The 24,647-nt window shown below is 37.2% G+C and overlaps 1 protein-coding gene across 1 annotated transcript in view; it reads right to left on the bottom strand.

The window, feature by feature from the left end:
* Positions 1-2,595: 2,595 nt before the first annotated feature.
* LOC127449144 (kalirin-like) overlaps positions 2,596-24,647 on the bottom strand; it is a 122,649-nt gene continuing 100,597 nt past the window's right edge. The window contains exons 35-48 of the mRNA XM_051712374.1: positions 21,005-21,282; positions 20,551-20,664; positions 20,209-20,315; positions 20,050-20,116; positions 16,681-16,784; positions 15,833-15,902; positions 15,348-15,434; positions 14,900-14,992; positions 13,221-13,271; positions 13,025-13,102; positions 11,409-11,594; positions 11,139-11,310; positions 10,053-10,219; positions 2,596-6,847 (exon numbers count right to left, since the gene is read on the bottom strand). Of these exons, the coding sequence (XP_051568334.1) occupies positions 6,629-6,847; positions 10,053-10,219; positions 11,139-11,310; positions 11,409-11,594; positions 13,025-13,102; positions 13,221-13,271; positions 14,900-14,992; positions 15,348-15,434; positions 15,833-15,902; positions 16,681-16,784; positions 20,050-20,116; positions 20,209-20,315; positions 20,551-20,664; positions 21,005-21,282 (1,793 nt within the window). The 3' untranslated portion in view covers positions 2,596-6,628. The remainder of the gene's footprint in view (positions 6,848-10,052; positions 10,220-11,138; positions 11,311-11,408; positions 11,595-13,024; positions 13,103-13,220; positions 13,272-14,899; positions 14,993-15,347; positions 15,435-15,832; positions 15,903-16,680; positions 16,785-20,049; positions 20,117-20,208; positions 20,316-20,550; positions 20,665-21,004; positions 21,283-24,647) is intronic.

The raw sequence follows: 24,647 nt of genomic DNA, 5'->3' as shown, positions 1-24,647 counted from the left end.
TCTGCTGGCATAACATGGCTAATAAATAAATATTTTTTCATCCTTTCATTCTCAATGTATTTTCAATCACTTTCCACTCCTAATTAATCTACAAATAAATAGCAAAAAACAAAAAATTGATCCAATCAGAATTTGTTCCTCCACGCTTACAAGCAAAATGTGACAGCTGTTTCAAAAATCGAACGCCCAAAGCCATGCTCCTTACCAAAGGCAGCGCGTGAGTTTGAGCTCCACCCCGTCAGGCCTTCAGAATTTCCACAGAATCCCTCAACAGTGCAAATGAACAGGCATTTAAGGAAGACTGTCAGATTCATCAGCCAATCAGATTGATTGTTCTTGTAGGTGTGGCCTTCTAGCTGGCCTTGAGTGACGCAATCACGCTTTAAGTGATTTACCTAATTTGAAAGCGATCACTGCCGCTATCGCTATCGATAAAGAGATCCTTATGGATTTAAAAACCTGAGATGTTCTGCATGATCGTGCGATTGATTAATTAAACATGAAAGGAGGACTGATTTTCACTTCAAGCAAACTGGAAAGTGCTTTTTGCATTGTTATAACAACATCAGGAGTTTTCTAAGTGTAAATTAGGCTGCTGGAGAATTCAGTGTCAGATCAAGTTCTCAAAAGTAACCATGTGTCCTGACGAAACAAAATTTATTGCAAGCAAAATTTTAATTGCAAATATTATTAGAAAGCTTTTTCTTGGTATTAGACCTCCTTGGTTCTGGCTTTCGTGCGTGGACGTGTTTTTAAAATGTCAATTGGTGTTATTAGTTGACTGCCACGTAATGTATGATGGGCATACGGTGTCTTATTCATTGTGAAACTGTGTTTTCTTAATGGCATGAATCGCACTGAAGGCCTAGACTTAAAATGCATGGTCTGCGGCTGGTAGTAACGCGCTACATTTACTCCGTTACATTTACTTGAGTAACTTTTTAGAAAAAAAAAAAAGTACTTTTAGAGTAGGTTTAAAAGTGGGTACTTTTTACTCTCACTCAAGTAAATTTCTAATGAAAAAAATGTACTTTAACTTCGTTACAATGGGCAGCATTCCTGTCATGACATTACTGGGTTTAATTTGAGTTTGTCACACAGTCACAGACTGTCACTCAAGCCGAGTCTATCACTGTTTCAGCATCTTGCTCTTCTAACTAAATGAAACACTTTCTTCGATCTGCACAGTGAAAAAATGAAAGTTTCGTCATGCAACACCATTTTACACCAAGTCAAGTGGATATTTCAAGATTAAAATTGCAGCTCCAACTTAAGGCAGCACATTGAGGCAAGTTGTGGCTCTAATGCTAATGCGGGCTTTTCTGTTTAATGTGATGATCGTTTTCAGGGAGATTCTGTAACTGGGCTCTTATGACATCAGTTTTTAAGTGTACATTTTTAAATCTGCAGCAATATATCAGTGCACTTTGTCCCGCATGTCACAAGCAGTATTTACGCATTTACCCCGCGCAGCTATCGCAGCTATTTCGGGCTGATTAACTGTATAAATCCATGTAAACATCCAATTTATGTGTAAATGCCTTTTGCTCTGCCTTTCACGTGATTGACAGCTGGAGCGCGAACAGACAGCATTTCTGCAAGTGCACAGCGAGGTGCATGGTGATAATTTCAGCATTATACAGTATATATAATGTCCCTGTGGGATATTGTTTCACGTTTTCACCGTAATAATTACTAGACATGTTTCTAAACCTCACTTCTTATTGACAAATTCTTCCAGATCTGACAAGAGCCCTTAAAGGGATAGTTCACCCAAAAATTAAAATTCTCTAATCATTTACTCACACTTATGCCAGATGTGTATGACTTTCTTTAATCTGCTGAACTCAAATGGATTTAACTACTGGAGTCATATGGATTACTTTTATGATTCCATTATGTGCTTTTTGGAGCATCAACATTTTGGCACCCATTCACTTGCATTCACCTACGGAGCTGAAATATTCTTCTAAAAATCATAATTTGTGTTCTGCAGAAGGAAATCAAACACATCTGGGATGGCATTCTAAGAGAATTTTCATTTTTGGGTGAACTATTCCTTTAATTTGACTGCAATTTACTCTTACTGTATGTCAACAATGATCTAATTGAAGAGAGATACAGTACCAGGTTGTTCCACCAATGTCAGACATGGAGTGTAAAAATGCAGAGACAACTGTAAGTAAGCCATTAATAGATTGATTCCAATGAAAACTGTAACACTGGCTCTATGATTCTATCAAAACAAACAACTGTTTGTTTGAGCATCCAAACCAGCCTGACATACTGAGACTATCTATTGACGAGTAAATGATGAGAGAATTTTCATTTTTGGGTGAACTACACCTTTAAAGTGATAGCTCAGCCATAATTTAATATTCCGTCATCATTTCCCTACCCTCATGTTGTTCCAAACCCATGTGACCCTTTGTCTCTGTCACCATTCACTTTCAGTATATATATATATATATATATATATATAACACATTCACTGAAATTAAATGGTGACCAAGGCAAACATTCTGTCTAAAATCTTCTTATTGTGTTGCATGGAAGAAAGAAAGTCATATGGGTTTGGAACAACATGATGATGAATGATGACAGAATTTCCATTAATTATAATAATAAAAATAATAATTCTGTAATACATGTTAAATGTGTATTATGTAATTGAATATAGGGGAGTTAATGTCCATTATGTCATTTGTGAAAGTAGTTACTCACTACTTGAGTACTCTTAATCGGATACTTCCTTACTCTTACTCAAGTAATTATTTGTGTTAGTACATTTACTTCTACTTGAGTAATTATTTATTTAAAGTAATTGTACTTTTACTTGAGTACAGTTTTTGGCTACTCCACCTCTGCACACATGAAAATATCCCGTATTAATCACATTTATTGGAAACGCAACAGATGTTGGTGATGAGAGCTTGTGTTTATTCATGGTTGACCTGTATAAATAGCCAAACAAGGCAGTTGCCTCGGGTGGCAGCTCAGCGAGGGAATAAAGGGCAGAGAGAGAGAGAGAGAAGCGCAGCTATTTATTTTGAATTATCACTGCCAGATCAACACACCATTAACCTTTTTTTTTTTAACCAAACTACTCCCCTTCTTTCTACCCGCCCTCTCTCCCACTCGAATGGTAGTGTCCACTGGCACACAAGAAATCCACTCAATGCCGCTAACAATGCTAGAGAGCTGCCGCTTTAAGGCATTTATGATTACTTTCAGAACATGATAAAAAAACAAAACAAAAAACATCATATGTATGCATAATTACAGTTGGATTTTGGTCATATCACCAACGTCTAAGTCATTCATTTAACAGAGATAATTTATTTCCTATCTGACTTGCTCTGTTCACAGGTATATTTTACAATGTCTAAATGCACGCCCATCTGTGGCTATATTTTGAGTCTGTAGACTTGCATTAATTTTGTCAACCACAGTATGTCACTGTGGCCTCCAAACATCATTCTGGAGCAGCTCAAAAGCAGAAAACACGCCCCCTCACCACCATACAGAAAAAGAAATGTAGAAATACAGTAAATACATTTGGAAATATATTGATGTGGAAATAATAAATGTGGAAACATATACATGCATAAATAAATTTGGAAATAAATAAATGTATAAAGACATAAGGGAAAAAAAGTACAAATGCTAATTTTTGTAACATTTGAAAATGACTTTATAAGTGCACTTTTTCATTTTTTTTTTTTACATTTATTTGCAATTATATGTTTATTATTGTTAATATTGGCAGGCTTTGTCCTCCATATGGCGAGGCTAAAACTAGGGCCGTTTCTGAGCATATTGGGGCCGTAAGCGAAATCCTACTTGGAGCCGAATGATGATGAAAAACCCTTTGAGCGTGCGCGTTCATGTCACATTTAGCTACAACTCTGTCCTTGCAGTCGCATTCTCCCTTCCCTCTCAGGCCACAAGGGGCCCCCATATAACTGTCTAATTGAGCCATAACAGCTGCCTGAGTCTAAATCACAGTTTTGATATATTTAAAACGCTTTGCAGCGCCCCCTGGTGGCTCGGGGACCCTAAAAGGCCGCTTATAGCTAGAAATGGCTCCTGCTTGAGACCATCCAGAGAATTTCATAGGGAAAACTGACTTTTACAGTGCGCAAAGCCCTTCGTTGTCATCGCTTAGGGGAACACCGGAAATTCAACATTTGTTGTGAGTTCATTGTGTGTTTCAGGACGTTCTGGAGCTCTGGGAGAAACGAGTGAAGTCTCAAATCTCTCACAAACAGATTAATCTCTTCAGCTCGCTCTCGTTCAGTCAGTATGTGGATGTGGTTCAATCTTACTTCAGTGTACCTGAAGACCTCACAGATCCCAAATTCTCCAATAAGTGGAACCACAATGTCATGCTACAAATTTAACAAACATGTTAATTATTGAACTGAGCCTCCAAATCACTCGCACACTAAATGGAATAATTCACCCAAAAATGTTTCATATTGTACCAAATCTGTATGACTTTCTAACTTCAGTGCAACACAAAAGGAGATGATTTGAAAAGTGTTCACGCTGCTCTTTTCCATACAATGAAAATGTACCGTGACCAGGGGCTGTCAAGTTCCAAAATGGGACTAAAAAGCACCATTGAAATATTGTTGTATCATCAAGCATGCAAAATCTCATTTGTGCAAATTCGGAATTCAGTCAGGTCAATAATGACAAATGCTGTTGGTTCTTGTGTGTCTTGTTACCAGTCATGATGTGGCAAGTTTGAAATTGCAGAAGTGATTTGAGGACTGTGGCAGAAGGAACGTTTCTGAGCGAATAACGACTTTTTTGGTCTGTTCCTCATACAAAGCTATCACATGGCTTCAGGAGATTTGGAATATAGTGCACAAATCGTATGGACTACTTTTATAGTGCATTTATGGTTATTTTAGGAGCTTGATAGCCTATTGGCTTTTAAAGATCTTGGCTGCGTTTCCCAAAGGCATTGTAAGCCTAAGTAGACCTTAGAAACCATTGGTGCCAATGATCTCTACGGTCAACTTAAGCTTGTGAGACTTTTGGGAAACCCAGCCCTTGGCTTTTGTAGTTGACATCCTACAGCAGAGGGAAGGGGAAAGAGAGCAGGACATACTGTACAATTGATTACAGCAGGAACTTTTTGTACATTTTGTTGTACTTCAATATGGTTGCTCCACCATTCTGCTTTCAGAATGGCACGTCAGAAACACTATTAGGTTACAAATTGCATCATATTGTTACGGGAGAAATATGCAATTACATGCTGCACCACAAGATAAATGCACATTGACAATTACTGTAATACAGAGATGATTTGTATGATTGATGTTGATTAATTCTGATAATACTTTTGTTAAACATTTATAGATAAAAATGATTTTTGTATTAGACCTACAGTATAGTTCTGTAATATCTGCACTAATGTAGCTAATGACAGATTCACAGGCGTACAAATGATATATAACACGAAATGTCCAAGATGAAAAATTGTCAGCTTTATTATGAGCAACATTACCAGAGTTTAACAAGTGATATACCTGCTAGAATAATCTTTTTACGTTTATTTACACACATGTCTGAGATCTCGGAACGCTGACAGCAGAGACTACTTTTCAGAAATCAACAACATCCATTTTTAACTGACTAATTTTGAGTAAACATCTGGCCTGATATGATTCAGATGGTAACTTATTACATACTAAATCTGATGATGTCAGATGTAAAAATCGGAGGATCTGGTTTAGGAGGCAGTGCAGAGTTTTATTTAGCTTTCTTTTTTGAGCCTGACAGGAGTAGAGGGAGCATTTTCCTCTGCTGTGTATCTATTATGGCAATGTCAAAAATATTATCTACAAATTTAAAATGATACAGAATAATAAATTTAAATCTTTAGTTACAAGTACAGTTATGAGCATTATGACGATTGTGATATTGCACAACTTGCCGCCATTGCGATACTATTTGTTGGAAAATTGTAGAATACTTTGTACAGAACACTGAACTGGTTAAAAGAACTGAAGGAAATAATAGATGTGCCACACATAGTAGCCGTAAAAAATAAGACACTTAAAAGAAAAAAGTTTCCAAAAATAAAATCTCATTAAAACTAAATATACACATGTGCAAATGACTTGGCATAGACAGAGAGACAGGGAATTAGAGGGAGCCCCATTTAAAAACAGTCTGTTGCGCATAATGGAGCATGTTGATGAGAATCGGTGACATAAACATCCATACAAATCCACACGTAATTCACTGACAGATTCACCTCAGTTTTCTCTCTATACAACACAGTCTTTTTTTAAATTATTAGCAATATAATAGATTTTCTTGCACTTTCTTATTTTCCATTTTCTTTTGTCCATATTGACTATTGGAGGTGATGTTGCACCGTTTTTTCGCAGTGTGCATCTTTAGTCCTTATCAGTACGACAGCGGGGGAAAGAGGCGGGATTTCCTGTTCTGACTGACCAAAGGCAGCTTAGCAAGAGTTTAAATGGCATGTCTTCAACGCCTTCCCAGAGTAGACTGGTTCACTGTGGTGAAACTTAAGGGTGAATTTGACTGGTTGAGTTCTGGCTGTAGTGGTTTTATTCCAAGGCGTTGAGGGGGCGTGGCTTTACCGGGTCGAGGACAGTACATGACCCGGTACCCAGCCCTCTGCAGCAGGTGATTGGCTGTTTGCTGGTCGATAAACCAGGCACATGTTCTGCTGATTAGACGCCAGGATCTGCACCTTCTCACCAACCACCACACAGATCTCGTCCTCCTTTACAGCGTTGTAGTCCTGCGTCACGAGCACCGATGACAACCCGTTACACTCCCCCTCATCCAGCTCCTAGAGGACAAAAAAAAAGCCCCATACACGTATAAAACACTTGCAAATGATGCAGAACACAAGAATTAACAACATTATCATCAAGAATATGGTTAAAGTGACATGAAATGGAACAACATGATCACATGGGAAGTCGGCGAGTGTGATTCGGCGGTTGCATTTTGATCATACGTATGTCAAGCTGTTGATAACCCGCTCTTGAGTGCAGACCTGCATAGTGAACTTCATTGGTAAGTTTTAAAAGCGGATTTTATTCGAATATGTTGCTGATTGGATTAGTTAAAGCACACCACTCATCATTCAATGCATTGCATGCCATTGCTTTGAGGAGTTGTGTTGTTGATGCATTGATTTATATTAGATTACAATAACTGCTAAATATTGAGAGTCTGTTCATTTTGATTAGTTTTGTTACGTTGTTCATGCAAGGTAATATGCACAGCCTTTGACTATTTGCCCATTTATGGTTTTCTTTCACTGTCACTTGAGCTTTTTGACAAGGATGTGTATGTTTTAGTGGTGTTTTGTGCTGAGATCAAATTATTAGGGATGTTTGTGTGTGCCATCAGGTTGCGCTTTCCGTCACTCTCTGTAAAATTTCACGATCTATTTTTATTCGTCATACTTGTTTTCACTTTATAAGTACTAGAGCTACATTCAGGGGTGTATCATCAATTATAATGGCATATACATGTCAGTAGGCTTAAATTATAGATTTTTTTTACTCAACATGCTTAAGTGTCGTGAAACCAAGGAGTTCTAGGAAACGTTCTAGGGTGAACATTCTACCTGTCAATCAACCGCTGCGCTAAAACAAGCTTCTTAAACTTTGCCGGTTAAAGTGCAAACATGCAGTTTAAAGAACTTTTTCATTGTCCCTGATTTGAACATTAAGTGCCACATGAAAAGCACATCTCTAAAGCTCAGTTAATACTGCACTTAAATAACTGACAATTCTGCTCTGATGTGTGAAGAATTGGCTGAAATTATGTGCTGCTTTTTGTTATAATGCATTTTTGCACTTTATTATCATGCATTAACACACTGAAGTAATGATTGATGTACAGTATGCAGTCATGAAATCAGAGACCCTGTAGGCCTCTACTCAAAGTACAAACACAAAAGAGACAGACAATACCAGGTGTAAATGATGATGGTGCCTGTTAATACGTTTCTTAACGCATCTTAATACCAGGGAATAAACAGGGCACACACATACAGCAGGAATGTGAGAGACAGAGAGTAAAGTTAAAACTGATGCACTAGGTTAAAATGTTTTTCTTGATTCTTATCTGTCAAAATGAAGGACAGCATTTGGAATTATCCGTCAATGTTTCAAAAAATCGGTTAAGTGCTTGTTTGTGCCCCACCAGGAATAATCACACTGATTACAGCCTGTAGAGCTGAAAACAACTCACTACACAACTGACTTTTGGCACTTCTCTGTGAATAATACACCCAGAAAATGGAGCTCACACATGCCCATATGCCCAACAACACTTAACGCTTTGGCCACTGGGGGCAGTGTTTCACATTTCGGTAAGCACAGACCGATTTTAGCAAAAGAAAAGTCATCCTTCTGACTGTTTCCGAATTCACTATGAGATCAGTCTAAACGGAATGCACAACCTATTTTACTTCCGTAATCTGATGGATTTCAGAGTGAAAGTTGTTTCAGATGCGGAGCAAATCAATACACTTTGATTAAAGATTACTAGGGCAGTCAATTTAACATGTTAATTTAATGCAATTAATCATATAAAAAAATAACAAGGTAGAATCAACACATTCAATAATTTTGTAATTCACTGACAAATTCACCTTAGTTTACTCTCTATACAACACAATCAATGGAAATGGATCATGAAAAGTGGGCTTTCCATACCAGAATAAATGCAGGTAGTTAGAGGGGAGAGGTTGAAAAGTATGAGGGATTTGAAGTCATTCTAGAGGTGGAGCAAGGTATTACATTTTGATTAAAGATCACTAGGGCTGTCAATTTAATGTGCTTATTTAGTTCAATTATTAATATATATTAATTTTGGTTTAAATTTTTTTATTAGCTCACATTCCTCATTTCGTACTAAGAAATGATTGCTCCATCGAAGCAATTCAAGCTTGTATCATCTAAATTTAAAGCTTGTTTCTGAGTGTCTGTAGTTGTCCACCTACAGGACGCATACTGGTGTTCATCAACATCTTGACAGAGCACAATAAATACAGAATGGATACAGAATGCAAGATTACTAACTGCTTTTAACTTGCACAACAAGACCATGAAGGTTTTGAAATTATGTTCTTCTCTATATGGCTGTACAGTGTTGAAAGGTTAATCAGGACAAAGGTTCACATGGACACAAGTCTGTTCCTCACGCTCTCTGCCTGCGCCACTGTGCCAACCTTGACCTGGCACTGGCATGGGAAATAAATAGCTCAGAGTGAAAACCTAGCTTTGAGACATTTAAAAATAAAAAAGTAGCAAGCAGCTCCTCCAGTCTGGTATTCAGTGACAGTCTGATTTATTAGGACCACAGAAAGCAGGGTGTACCAAGGCCAAGATACAAAATCACCAGAGAAAGAGAGAGAGAGAATGCGGGGAAAAGAAATAGAACAAGAAAGACAGAATGCAAGGAAACAGAACAGAAGAAAGAGACCCTGCAGAGACAAGAAATAGGTACAGAACACAGGGAGAGCTGGGAAAACTAGGCCATTCCCCCCACTAAGGATAACTAGCAGGCACCTCTCCTCCCCTCAAAGACAATTAGAGTAGAACTTCACAGTCCTGCAGCACGGGAGAAATTCAGTTCAGCAAGGATACACATCCACAGACCGCAGCGACTGGCGTAGTGTGAACTAATTTGGTTTAATTACATTTATCTGGCCTAGATGAGACGCTAATTAAAACGGTCTGGGCAAATGATTGATTTGAGATCCCATTCTAACTACACAATGCTATTGATATAATTGGCCTTTTGCTTTTAGTCACAGGTTTTTAGGGAGCTTTCACAGTAGATATTTGGTACAATAAAACAATATTTCATGTCTAATAATTGATTTATTTTGTAAGTAGCCATATATTGAGGTAGATGAATCCTTTTAGGGTGATACAAGACCACTGCAGGTTCTGTATGAGTATGTGTGTATGTGACATCTGCACAATCATTTGATTGGAGTGGGTTGAATCTTGTTTGGCAAACATGCTCACCTCCTCTGCATGCTTGTTGGATTTGTGGGTGGGGCTGCCATTGGGGGCGGTGTTAGGTTTGAGGGGGGTGGAGGGGTGAGAAGACAAGGAACGGCTGCTATTGGAAAACTGTCTGGTCAGAGAACCTCCACTTTCCTTCTTCTGGTACTCCTGTGGGTTCTGGAGAGCTGATCAGGAACATACGAGAAGATTAAGAATACCAAGAATTCTTTACAATAAAAATCTGAGAAGAATTCAAAACAGCACAGAACTGTCTGTTTATCAGCCAACAGCTGAAAATACCAAATCTATAATCCCTCCATCCATATTACAAACTCATCCATCTGTCCATCCATCTATATATCTATTCATCCACATTACTTACAAACTCACCCACCCATCCTTCCATCCACATATCTTACAGGAACATTCATCCATCCATATTACTTACAAACTCATCAATCCATCTGCATTACTTACATAATCATCCATCCATCCATCCTCATCAGTCCATCTGCATTACTTACAGAATCATCCATCCATCCATATAAATTACAGAATCATCCATCCACATTATTTACAAACTCATCCATCCATCCATCATCCATCCACATAACTTATATAATAATCCATCCATCCATCCATCCATCCACCCATATTACTTACAAACTCATTCATAAATCTATATTACTTACATAACCATCCATCCATTCATCCATCCAGCCATCCACATAAATTACAGAATCATCCATCCATCCAAATTACTTACAAACTCATCCATCCATCCATCCATCCATCCATCCACATAATTTATAGAATCATCCATCCATCCAAATTACTTACAAACTCATCCATCCATCCATCTATCCATCCATCCATCCATCCATCCAACCATCCATGTAACTTACAGAATCATCCATCCATATTACTTACAAACTCATCCATCCATCCATCCATCCATCCAAATTACTTACAAACTCATCCATCCATCCATCTATCCATCCATCCATCCATCCAACCATCCATGTTATTTACAGAATCATCCATCCAAATTACTTACAAACCCATCCATCCATCCATCATCCATCCAAATTTTGAGCTTCTCACCCGTTAGGAAGTTCATCTGCATGTCCAGTAGTCCTCTGATGCTTTGCACCCACTCTTTCTTGATGTCGATGTTAGCAGCCTGTAGCGTTAACCGTTCAGATGAGCCGCGACATAATAACACAAACTTACAGGGGTCACTGTCCACATGCTCCTCCATGCTCAGGTAGCTCACCTGCACAGGTAAACACATTACAAACACAGCACCTTTACTATGCATAACATAAAAAAGACTCCTTTTAATGCTATGGAACAACTACACTATAAGTGTACCTTGATGCTCTTTTTAAACTGGTACCCCGGTGTTGAGGACCCTTTCCGCAGCAGCTCGCTGAAGATGACGATCTGTTCGAAGAGGAAGACTCTGCGCTCTTTACTGCGAGACAGAACCCCACTGTCCTGCTCTGTCACGAAGAACGTGTCCTGCTGCAATAACTTTCCCTGAGCTACAAGCTTCCCCTACACAGAGAAACATAATAGAGGGTTATGAATCTTGTGTTAACGCTCTGTTATGCAATGCTGATGCAATGTAGTAATCCTTGCACTGATACATACATTATTTGATTGTGTTTGTGCGTACACCCTGATATTTCTCCCTCATGTAGAACTGTATGGGGTGAATGTACTTAACAGTTTTAGCAAACCAAACAAAACAAATTAGTCTTATTCACTAATCACCCATACTGTAATCTAGTTTACTTTACTTTCTATGTAAACAAGGCTTATTATAAGTAAAAAAGGGAAAAAATAGGTGTGCTACAAAGGTATCAAAAAAGTATTGCCACTGGTGCTTACTGGAAAAAGGGGTAACAAAATTTTTTAAAAAACGAGAAAAATCCAAGGCATTCACGTGGCATGAATTAAAAAGCCTTTATTTAACCGGGCTACAACATCTAAAATGGCCAACGTGTTTCAGCTAAGAAAGCCTTCATCAGGGTACAATTTCCCAGTACAAAGATGCACAATATATAGTCTTGGCCATCAGTGAAAACATCAACAGCTGATCAACAAGTTGGAGTGGCTCACAAACTAGCTGTAAAGTTGCCAAGTATTCAGATGAAGTAAAACAGTAACCAACAGATAGTACACTTAAAACAACAGCAACAACAACCAAAACCACACACACACACACACCCATATATGTTAATTCATATAAATATTTATAAGAACCTACAAAAAGGTGTCAAATCTATTTCTTCATTAACACCAGGTAACGTAGCGGCACGGAGTGTATATATATCCAAAAAGTTTCTCATCGAAGTAGACGTTTTAATCTATTACCACCTCTTATTGAACATGGGATAGATTCTATTCCTGTCACTTGAAAGGAGCTGTCACTGCAATGGCCAGCTTCCTTATAATGTTTTGCCACTGGGTCTACCAAATTGGAAGTACGAATGGCATATTTGTGTTCGGCCACTCTCATTTTGAGCTTCCTTTTTGTTCGACCAATGTAAAAATGGCCACATTCACACTCCAATTTATAGACAACGTAGGAAGAATTACAATTGATAAAAGACTTAATTGGGTGTATTTTATTTGAGAAAACATCAGTAAATGTTTTGTTTTAACCATGTGATTGCAATCCCAACAACTATGATTGCCTGCTGAGGGCCTCAACCATGTTCACTTTTCAGGAGCAGGGAGATAGCTATAAACAACCTTATCCCTAATAGTAGGTGCACGACTGTAACTAACAGATGGCATTTCCTGAAAGACAGCACAAAGAGCACTATCACTGTTGACAACATTCTAATTAGATTTAATGATTTTAAGCTGTCACTAAGTGCACCCGTTTATTCGAGTGCTATTGTTTTGTTTTCTTCAGTGGTTGCTGCCTGTTAATAGATCTGAAACGATGTCAGCGAAAGGTATTTATCTATTTTTACCTCGTAGCCCTGCAATCGTCCCAGATTCATCATGTCGTTACATTGTTTGGGCACCAGGAACATCAGATCAACTGCTTTCTGCAGGAGTCAAGTCACAGACCAGCAGTGTCAATACATGACTGAACATTAAGAATAGAAGTATATTGTAAATACAGAATTGATACAAACTCATACAGAACTGCTTTAGGCCACTTACCTCTATCTCTTTACAGTCAAATCCTGCTTTAGAGCTGTACTTCAAAAAGTCCTTCAAGATACAATGCAAACATACAGGAATAGAGACCACATTAAAATAGCATAATAATCTGCCCATATTGTGATAAAAGCAATTATAAGTGTGTTAATAATTTACCATAGTAATCATAACTAGATTTTTACATTTTCTAAAGAAAATGTGAGTGGTGCTTGCCCATTCAAAACTTGCCGCCATGATGCTATGGTATTGTGGGTATACCAGGGCGTTGCTATGTGGTTGCTCGGGTGTTCTGGCTGGTTGCTAGGGCATGGCTAAGTGGTTTCTACTGTGTTCTGGGTGGTTCTTTACAACCCAAAGTCAAAAGAGCCCATCTCAAGTTTCAATGATATTCTCATCCCGGATGCATCATGGGTCCCTCTTTCATGATACATTATGGGGCATACTGTATATTTGCCCCCTTGATTTAAAATATTGGCATTTTTAACCTTAGAGAGTATATTTATTTCAGACCACTTTAAAAAACTGTCTCATCCGTTTATGTCAACAATGTTAATTTAATCAAATCATTAATGCAAATTCTCAAGATTGAGAATTTATTAGCTCATACCCAAAGAATTAAATCAACATCAATATATGCCATAATAGTATGTATAACTAAGACTAAAATAGAATATTAAGAACTATATTAGATGTTGCAAATAAAAAAAACAACAATTCATTTTGAGGGCATTTTTTGCCCCTACGTTTTGAATTTCAATGGCATTTTTGTCATATTTGGTGGCATTTTGCCCAGAGGCCCCCATCCATCCATTCATCCATCCATCAATAATAACAATAATTTCTGACCCCTATGCGTTGTTGACTTTAAATAATCCGTAACACTTTACAATAAGGTTCCATTCATAATGCATTAGGTATCATGAACAAACAATTAACAATATATTATTTATTAATCTTTGATAATGTTAGTTAATAAAAATATAATTTCTCATTGTTAATGTTAGTTCATAGTGCATTAATGTTAACATATACAGTACAACATTTGATTTTAAATATGGATTAGTATGGGCCTGGGTAGCTCAGTGGTAAAGACGCTGGCTATCACCCCTGGAGTTCGCTAGTTTGAATCCAAGGGTGTGCTGAGTGACTCCAGCCAGGTCTCCTAAGCAACCAAATTGGCCTGGTTGCTAGGGAGGGTAGAGTCACATGGGGTAACCTCCTCATGGTTGCTATAATGTGGTTTGTTCTCAGTGGGGCGTGTGGTGAGTTGAGCGGGTTGCCGCGGTGGATGGCGTGAAGCCTCCGTGGCAACGTGCTCAACAAGCCACGTGATAAGATGCGCGGGTTGACGATCTCAGACGCGGAGGCAACTGGGATTTGTCTTCCGCCACCCGGACTGAGGCAAATCACTACGTGACCACGAGGACTTAAAAGCACATTGGGAATTGGGCATTCCAAATTGGGAGAAAAAGGGAATTGGGAAAAATCCAAAAAATAAAAATAAAATAAAAATGGATTAGTATATGTTGAAATTAACATTAAGATTAATAAATGCTGTTAAAGTTTTGTTCATTGTTAGTTCATGTTAAATAATGTTGTTGACTATTGTTAACAAATGGAACCTTATGTAAAGTGTTACCAAATAATCACATGTGTTTGTGTAATTGAGTGTCTGTTACCTTGAGCAGAAGCTGGTATTTGGTAATCCTCTGGATGGGTTTGATGAGAAAATCACTGATAGACAGTCTGGAGTTTATCTCCTGCTGTACCTCCTGACAGAAACATCAACAACATCATCAAACTGAGCACTTGACCGGATCATCTCCTTTCCACCAAAAGGGTACTGGCCCATAAAATGATGTTACTTACAAACATTGTACGATAAGTGTTAATTGGTTGCTAAGAACTTTTGACGGCTGCATTGATAGCAGCTTGTGATATCATAGAGATGCTGAATTAAATTACTTTGGATGTTAAAATATGTTCTCAAAACTTGCAAGACACGTAAACAAAGTGGTTCTCAGTTCCCCCAGCCAAACACGGAGTACAGTATGAGAACCAGCACCATTTTGGTGGAAAAGGGAAATCAGAGGAAGCAAAACAGAGCTGTCCTGCAATAACACTCACCTCAAAGAATGTATCATATTCAGCTACCACAAACTCTGAGTGGGGCTTGTTCTGACAGTAGATCACATACATGTGTAACCTTCTCTCCTGGATAACAGGACAATAAAATGAGGTTTACCACACAAACACACACAAACACTCACGTTTTTTGTTTTTTTCATGTCGGGGACTTTTCTTCGACTATCATGCTTTTATACTTATGATTTTGTACATTCCCTAACCCTATCCCCAAACCTACCTTCACATGAACCGTTTTGCATTTTTCCATTTCATTATGACATTACATGTAATATAAAAGTTTGTTAATAATAAACCTCAGTCCTCGTGTGGACTGTTGTCTGGTCCCCATAATATACTGTAGGTGATTTCAGGTTTTACTGTTCTTTCAGTGGGGACATTTGGTCAATCAACAATATTTGCAAAACTTGACCCCCTCATCCCGCTATACCCCTCCACACATACAGAGTTTATTCTGTTGAACTCACATGCTTGATAAACAGCTCGGCCAGTCTATCGTGATCCTCCAGACACTTCTCCAGTTCACCGAGGAAGAACCTTTAAAGAGAGCCAAAAGAACATTTTGTTATGCTTATAAACACCGCTCACTCAAACCGCACAAGATTCCCACCTGAATTTAGCCCATTTCTGCCTTTAGTGTGAGTCCTAACAGGAAAGTTTTTGCATGTTCAAGTTTTGCATGCTGATTTTTATTTTATTTTTTGCACGAAAAAAAACAACAAACTAAAAACAGACACTGTTGTATTTATGCTAAACGTCTGCAAGACTGGGACAATGCTGTGCGGTGGATTTACGTCAAACTGTAACGTCAAAGGCCTAGTAAAAGGGCAGTTTTTGGACTTTGCTGTTCTTGCTTACAAGGCATCAGTGACGTCTTTGAAATATTTACATACTGAATTGCATTTAGTATTCTTGTATAGAAATGAAGTCTTTTCTATGTTGGAGTAATTTAACCATCTATAGCCGCATTTACACGGCAAAGATAGTATCGTGTTGGGTGTTGATTCTCGCCCACAGCCAACAGAAAACATGACAATGGAGACTCTGATACACTATTTCATTTACATAGAACCAAAGCTATTCTTTCACTGCTGTGTAAACACTGGTATTTCCTTCTGTAAATGCAAATCTAGTTTCTGTTAGTTGCTGTTATTAAAGCATCTAAAACACTTACTGAGCACTTAAGTGCCATTATTAAATTAAGCTGTTAGTGTTTGTCCATCTGTGAAAATTCTTTCATGTCAGATGAACAGCTCCATTCCAGCGGCTCTAATGTTGGTAGAGTAAGTGACAGCATGATAAAGATATAGCTTACTCTTTATGCCAGTCGTAGATTTGATGAATGTTCCCGAAAACTATTTTATCCTTCCCTGTCATGTCCTCCGGAACACCTTTCTCTCCGATCTTTCTCATGAAGCCCTGAGATGAGGAGTAAAACAGACATTTGTAGACCCTTAAAAATAAAGGTTATTCAGAAAAGGTTCTTTGCCGCACCTTCGGTTCAACAAAGAACTATTTTCTCATTTGGAAAAATGTTTCTGCTTTAAAGAGTTCTTGAGCTGCTCAATGGCTCTTGGAGATCGGAGCTTTAAATAGTTACACTTCAGCAGTATCACAAATCAAATAATAGAGACATTTTTATAAAGGGTCAGTATTTAGGCTATTTATCGGCCCCTGGACTTGATAGATTTTTTTTTCCTTTATGAGGGCACTTATATATATATATATATATATATAAAATCTAAACACGCAGTGTGTGAGTTCTTTTTTGTGAAATCGTTTAACTACAATTGAATCCATAAATTGACATAAGTTCTCAATTTTGACAACTATAGATTACCTATCAAATTAAACCAAACATTTCTGTAAATAATGCACAACATATCTTAACATAATAAGCAATGTGATCGAATATACTGTATGTTAGATTATACAGCTCTCTACTGTCTACTGTGAAAATACATTTTAATAAAATCGTTTTGTTAGTTTTTATTGAGTTTTCTTTTGGGATTGTTTTCAGAGCAGATTTTAGGTTTTCATTAATCAAAAAATAAAAATAAAATAAAAATAAAAATCATAATAGCTACACATTCAACAACACTTGCCTCTAGATAGGCCTAGAATAGCTTATAATGAATAAATCACTGATTCTTGAGGTTATGGACAAAACATGTTTAAGATTTTTAGAGTTTTTCTTTTTTTAATACTAAATGGATATATTTGTAGACAAAGATCTCAGCTAAAGAACCATGTAAGGGAGCATGTTTTTATAAAAGTTTTTTTTTTTTTTTTCATAACTCATAACTTACATATTGTTGTAATTTGTGTCAACTCCGTCAGACACACTAAAAACCTGCTATTTTAATTTGATTCATCCAACAAGAGTGTAAAGTCTTTAATTATCTAATAATAGTATTCTGAAAATTCTGATGGAGTTGACAAAATTAAATATTTTTCCATATTAACCATGTGTTGTGTACTGGAGCCATTTTTTTGTTTTCCTCAGTTAAAGCTGCCTCTATAACCTAAACTAAAATGCCAGAATTTATCCCACAATTCTAACAGAAATGATCATAATGGGAATGACGGAGTTGACATTTTGAAGCTGTGACCGCAGAGACTTAAACATTGTTTGTTTAAAATATGAAAAAAATATAAAACTTACCAGACCACGAGTCCTACTGTTGCATCCAACATGAGCAGGAAATGGGAAAGGGGTCTTCAGAGTTAAAGCTGACCATGACATTGTCTGATTTATTCAAGATTGTAAAAAAAATCTGACGGAGTTGACGCAGTGTGAGGACACAACTTTGATCGGCAGTTTTAAAAGGATAAATTTAAAACATAATTTTAAGTTTACTTTGTGTATTGTTTGATATCTTACAGATCTCTACCTTTCATTTGATATTTATATTTATTACAACTTTGTTTAGCAGTTTAACATTGTGACCTCTTGCTGAGGACAGGTTAAGTTACATGTGCTTCATTGTATAGAGCATGCACTTTAAAAAGTTCTAATTAAATGATTAAATTGCCCTGAGTATACACAATTCCTTTAAATGTATATTTTCTAGTATATTTATTATTATGAATTTCTTGATTTCTTTAAATAAATATGACTTTTGCATGTAAGACATGTTTTGTCCCTTATCTCAAGAATCAGTGAAATACAGAAAATCACTACATGGGTATTGTTTGCCCACACATTGGGGCATCATTTTTTAATTTCTGACCCCACATTATAGGTTCTTCAGGTCAGTGAAACTTCTGGGTTCATTAAAGCACCAGTACACATAGATACTTTTTTAAAGAACTACAGCAGTGTTTCTCAATCCTGATCCTGGAGAACCCCATTACTGCACATTTTTGATGTTTCCCATATCTGACACACCCATTTCAGATCTTGTAGTCTTTACTAAAAAACTAATCAGTAGGAGTCATCCAAAATATGCAGTGCTGTGGGTTCACCAGGACTAGGATAGAAAACACTGAACCACAGAATAAAAAGATCTTTATGGAATTTTAAAAGGTCCCCTAGGCTTTCAAAACCTTTTCAGAAAGTATGTGTAATTTGTAAAGGTTTGATGGAAAATCATAATACAAGGATTCACTCAGAGTGCTCTATTTTAGTGACTGCACCAGGCATATTTTCGTGAAAACGCAAGCGCAATTTTCGTGCCAGTACAAACAGCAAGTGGGCGTGGGTGGGAGTATTTGCACTATCTGTGGGTGTATGAGTGCAAACTGTGGGTGTATTGTATGTTAATGAAGTGCCGCACAGCGCAATGTGCTATTTTCCTGAGATATAAGTTGTTGCACTAAGACATCTGAGAACCCCGTCTATTCTCAACGCAAAGTCTAAACTCCTTTTTTAAACTACTTGTTTCTGCATTTACAGTTTGGAGATTCTACCAGTGGGTGGTAATAAAGTTCATGTTCAAACTCTGAAAAAACAGTGGAACATCAAATTATGTCTCTGACAATCACTGATAATACTAGTCATGATTTGTGTCAGTAGATCAAAATGAGTCACTATCCTTACATTTTCTAGTATTTAATGGAGCCAACATCCATTTATTCCTGACGAGCATCACATCAAAGATATGCTTGCCATTCAGCAAGGAAGCATTTAATGCGCAAAAGAATGCAAGTTCTGCTCTTCTAATGTAATTTATTGCATACAGTCCATTTACACTACCAACTTCTTATGATTATGCTGTCTCCGTTTATATCGCTGGTGCGTGACAGTGAATGTAATATCTACAGTAATGGGACGCAGACGGCGCAATAACCGGATAAGAACCTCCGAATTAAATTGCCCGGCCCATTAGCACTTTGGAAGTGCGTTTTCACCAACCCACTTGCGCCTGGACTTAACGCATGCTTGCCACGAAATACTAAAACTCAATGGCCATGCACACTGACTTTGCGCATATGACATACCGCGTAGCGCTGCGTTTTAGGCATAGCACTCTTAAAAGAGGGTCCTGCATGACATTCATGCAAATCAACTGCTTTGTTTGATAACAAAAGCATCACAGAAGTTCAACCAAATATTTAAATATGTTCATGTCATGACAACTAATACGCCATTAAATTTGTAACTTAATACAGATTACGTAGATGATGGACTTTTCTTTGTGATTTTGCTGATATATATTCCATTATATTTTGTGCCACATACCTCTACTATTATGCCCAGATTCTTCACGTAGTCTCTCTCTGTCTGTACCATTTCATTTAACACAAACCTTTGGATAAGAGAGATGTGAGATATCAGTATACACATGCATACACAGGTTTTCATTCAGGACTCACATACACATATCAGATGGGTGCTTACATTCGTCCTCTCATGGCTTTGTTCTTCTGTTCTGTCTCTGGGTCTCTGGGTGTCTGATCAGACAGGGTGACACTGCCTAACACTGGAAAAGAGCCAGGCTCTGGTGTCTGATAAGAGTGAAAGAAAAAAGAGAGAGAGAGAGACAGGACTCCAAACCCAAAAGAGAAAGAACAAACAAAGATGGACAAAAGTTAACAAACAGGACAAGTAAGCTGACATTTGGTGCATTGAATTACATAACTTCTTAGTATTTGGTATGTCTCCCTTTCCTTAAATGATAGCCTGCATGGAAGGAGGAGCAAAAGCTAAATAATAAAAGATTGAAGAAATCCTGCGGTTCACCTTCTCCTCCTGAGCAGAGGGGTCCTTAATGATCTCCATGGGAGGAGGGAGGGGGGTGTGGGGTTCGTCTTCGGCTTCCTCTTCTCCCCCACTGTTCACTCCTCGTCTTCCCCTCTTTAGAAAAACAGAGAAAGAACATTATACATTGTTAAACTGGAAAAAACGAAACAGCCGTCCATGAGCTGGCAGGAATCTATCATTCATGATCTCAAACAGTAGGAACAACATTCATAAAACATGCACCTTTGCAGGAAGCACTATTACATAAACATGGTTGACAAGACTAAAAAATGATCTCTGATATTAGGTGTGCTTTCAGGGGAAAGTGCATTTCTACGCATTTTGGCATGTGGTATCGCAACAATGCAGAAATGTTGAAATGTCTTAGACAAGCATGTTCCCTTCATTTGATAAAATATCATTAGTCTGAGAATTTTTCTTTGTAAATAGTCACCTCTTCGGTGCTGTCTTGGTGTGGTGGGCCCAATTCTACACTCTTGCGGCCGTCTCGTTTACGTTGCTTATTGTTAGGTTTTTTGGCATTAGTGTTGTCACCCTTGCCATGGCTGAGGCGCCGTACGGGACTGGTGAGCCATTTCTTTAATGTGTTTCCAGTAGTTCCAGAGCGTTTGGGTCCTGGAGAACCAGTCGGCAAAGAGGTCACCGATGTCTGCGGCTGCAGGGATGCAGCTGATTCAGATTTTACCTCTGAACTACCCACAGGATAGTTCTCTGTAAAACAAAAATAACAGAGAAATTATGTAGAGATAGTGAATACAGCAATCCTACAATGGAAAATAATATACATTTAATAAAAGTAAACACAATTCTGAATCCTTTCCAGATTCTTTGCAGAGAAACAGGAAAGGAAGACATGATTATATTCAAAATTAAATGTATTCAGGAATTTGGAAAGTGTTTTGAGTTCTTTAGAACATTAAGTACATAATATATATTCTCAGAACATCATATATAACCTCAAAAAAATAGAATACAAAACACAGAATATAATATATAACCTCAGAACATCATATATAACCTCAAAACACTTCAGCGCGTACTTTATAACATTCTACTCTGAATATTTAGATCATAATATATAACCTCAGAACATCATACATAAGCTCAAAACACTTCAGCGCATACTGTATAACCTTCTAATCGGAACATTTAGATCATAATATATAACCTCAGAACATCATATATAACCTCAAAACACTTAAGCGCATACTTTATAACATTCTACTCAGAACATTTAGAAGATAATACATAACCTCAGAACATCATATAGTCTAACCTCAACACACTTAAAATGATAATATATAACTTTATATTCAGAACATATAGAACGTAATATATAACCTCAAGACATTTAGAACATACTTTAATATGTATAATATCAGAACATCATATTATATGGAATAATATATTATAAACTTATATTTAGAACATTTGGAATATAATATATAACCTCAGAACATTTAGAATATAACATGCAAATGTATCTAACTTCAAAATGTGCATATAATATACAGCCTCAGAATTTTTAATCTCTTTTACCACCTCAGATCATCGAGTCTTAGAGATGATCCAGATGAAAAATCAAACCCACAGAACAAAATCCAATAGAAGAAAACTGATTAAGCCAAGAAACCCGAGAGCTCTGCTCCTTAACACGGTATGCTGTTGGAAAGCAGTCCTCTTTACTCAAGTGAAAAAAAAACTATTGTCTGGACTCTGTGCTAGCTGGTAAGTGAGAGGCGTAATTGCAGAGTGAAAAAACCAGCTCTGATCATAAAGGCATTTTGTAACTCAACAGAGCAAGACATCACACAACACAGCGCAACTGGATGACTCAGGGAAAAAAAAAAATCATTTTACAGCATGTGGAATTTAATAGAATATGTCTATTTATTGCATGCATTGCATGCTGTTCATAACCCCAGACACTCATTTTGACTCTTCCCTCAGTGAACACAAACAAACAACAAATGTGTTTACCGTGAACACACTAAGAAGAAAAAGGAATAGTTCATCCAAAAATGGAAATTCTGCCATTATACTCCAAACCCTTATGACTTTCTTTCGTGGACCCCAAAAGAAAATGCTTTTTCACCATAGTGAAAGTGAACAGTGACAGTCAAGTTCCAAAAAAGTACAATTTATCAATACAACTTGTGCACTATATTATAGAAAAGTGATCATATGGCTTCAAAAGACTTGGAATACAGTGCACAAGTAGTATCGACTACTTTTACTGTGGTTTTATGGTCCTTTTTAGAGCCTGACAGCCCAGAGTCACTATTCAATTTCATTATATGACAAAAAATATATATGTTACTTTTGTGTTCAATGGAAGAAATAAAATATTGAAAGAATAATTTAACGTGTGTAATTTAAATAAGGGAAAGTAACTGGGTTTAATTTTACAGATGGTCATGATATGAGTTGAAAGATTGGACAGCCTATGACTTTGCACAGGGCTGCAAAAAACAACTCTGTATCAAGTCGCATGCTTACTCGTGTAATGTTCAAGTGTAATGAGGTGTTCACACCGGCAGCGATCGTGTTGCTGTGCATTTGCATAAGGTTGAACTCTGCTCAACTTTGTCAGATCTCCATCGTCTCTGTCGGACATGTCGCCTCATATTGCATAATCTCACTGAAAATAAATGACACTGTTCACCTTGTCAAATCACTGTTGGTGTGAACGGCCCTTTATTGCTATACATTTGAAACACTGTAATAACTGCATATTTTAAATGCTTATTCAAGTTTCAGCCTGCTTTTCTGCCAGTCTTCCGTTATAAATGTATTAAATCACGTTTCCTGTTTATTTATGCACACAGATGGTAAAAGACCTAAAGTTACCCACAATATTCCTTAAAGCTACAGAGGATAGGATACCCAAAATAAAAAGCACTGTGCGTGTTGCGTAATCATGCCTGCTGCGGTATGATTTCGTGCATGCATAGCATTTACTAAATTCTGATTCTGATTCAGATCCAGGGATACTCCCTATGGGGTGGGAAAGTTACAAAGGTCACTTCCTTGTTACTAATTTTCTGAAAGAGCCATTTACCATTATCCTCCCCTGAAACTGCCAACACCCCACAGGTATTTGGACTTGCCCAGCTTGTCCTGATGGCCTGAGGGAGTATCCACACTGAGCATGTGCTGGAATAAAGCCCCTTTGTTAGAATAATGCTTTATTTCCTCAATGTTTCACTACTGTCACTGTAACAAGCGTCTGATGCCTCAACATTCCAACCATAGCAACAGACAAACAGGAGCTTCATACTGTTACTTTTTTTTATCTAAAACAGGGGAGCCCACCAGTTGAAAATAACAGTCACCCACACACATGCACAATTTGCTGATCCAACATTCTGTCCAGTGAACAAAAACAACTGGGTAGAGAATGTTCTCTACCTTTGCAATCACACAAAGACTGATGCGCTGTAGAAAATGCAGGTAAACATATTGTTATTTGGTATATCTAAAGCCTAATCACACACAGACACTAAGGGCGAGAATTTGCAAAAGCATCTTCAAAGAAAATGTGATTCTTCAAAAAAAGAAAGAAAAAAGGGGGATCAAACAGAGCAGCAAACTTGATTTGAGCTTCAAAGCGCAGTGAACAGCAGACACACCAGTTTGTTGATGGAGAAATTAGGTTACAGGGGGCAATAATGCACACACACGCACACACACACACATGTACATTACATACACACATGGAATAGTCAACAAACATCACATTTGCTCTTTCTTTCATTAGTAACAGTATGCTATATATATATATATATATATATATATATATATATATATATATATATATATATATATATACTGTATGTATATGATATATATATACACACATACATACAGTATATATATACTGTATGTGTATGTATATATATATATATATATATATATACATATACAGTATATATATACTATATGTATATACACACAGTATATATCTACTATATATATATATATATATATATATATATATATATATATATCATATACATACACACATACAGTAGATATATACTGTGTGTGTATATATATACATGTGTGTATATATA

Source organism: Myxocyprinus asiaticus, chromosome 12 (assembly GCF_019703515.2).
Source record: "Myxocyprinus asiaticus isolate MX2 ecotype Aquarium Trade chromosome 12, UBuf_Myxa_2, whole genome shotgun sequence".
In the NCBI taxonomy this organism is placed as follows: Eukaryota; Metazoa; Chordata; class Actinopteri; order Cypriniformes; family Catostomidae; genus Myxocyprinus; species Myxocyprinus asiaticus.
Note: the sequence above shows the minus strand (reverse complement) of the source record. Positions and strands in the feature narration are given on the sequence as shown.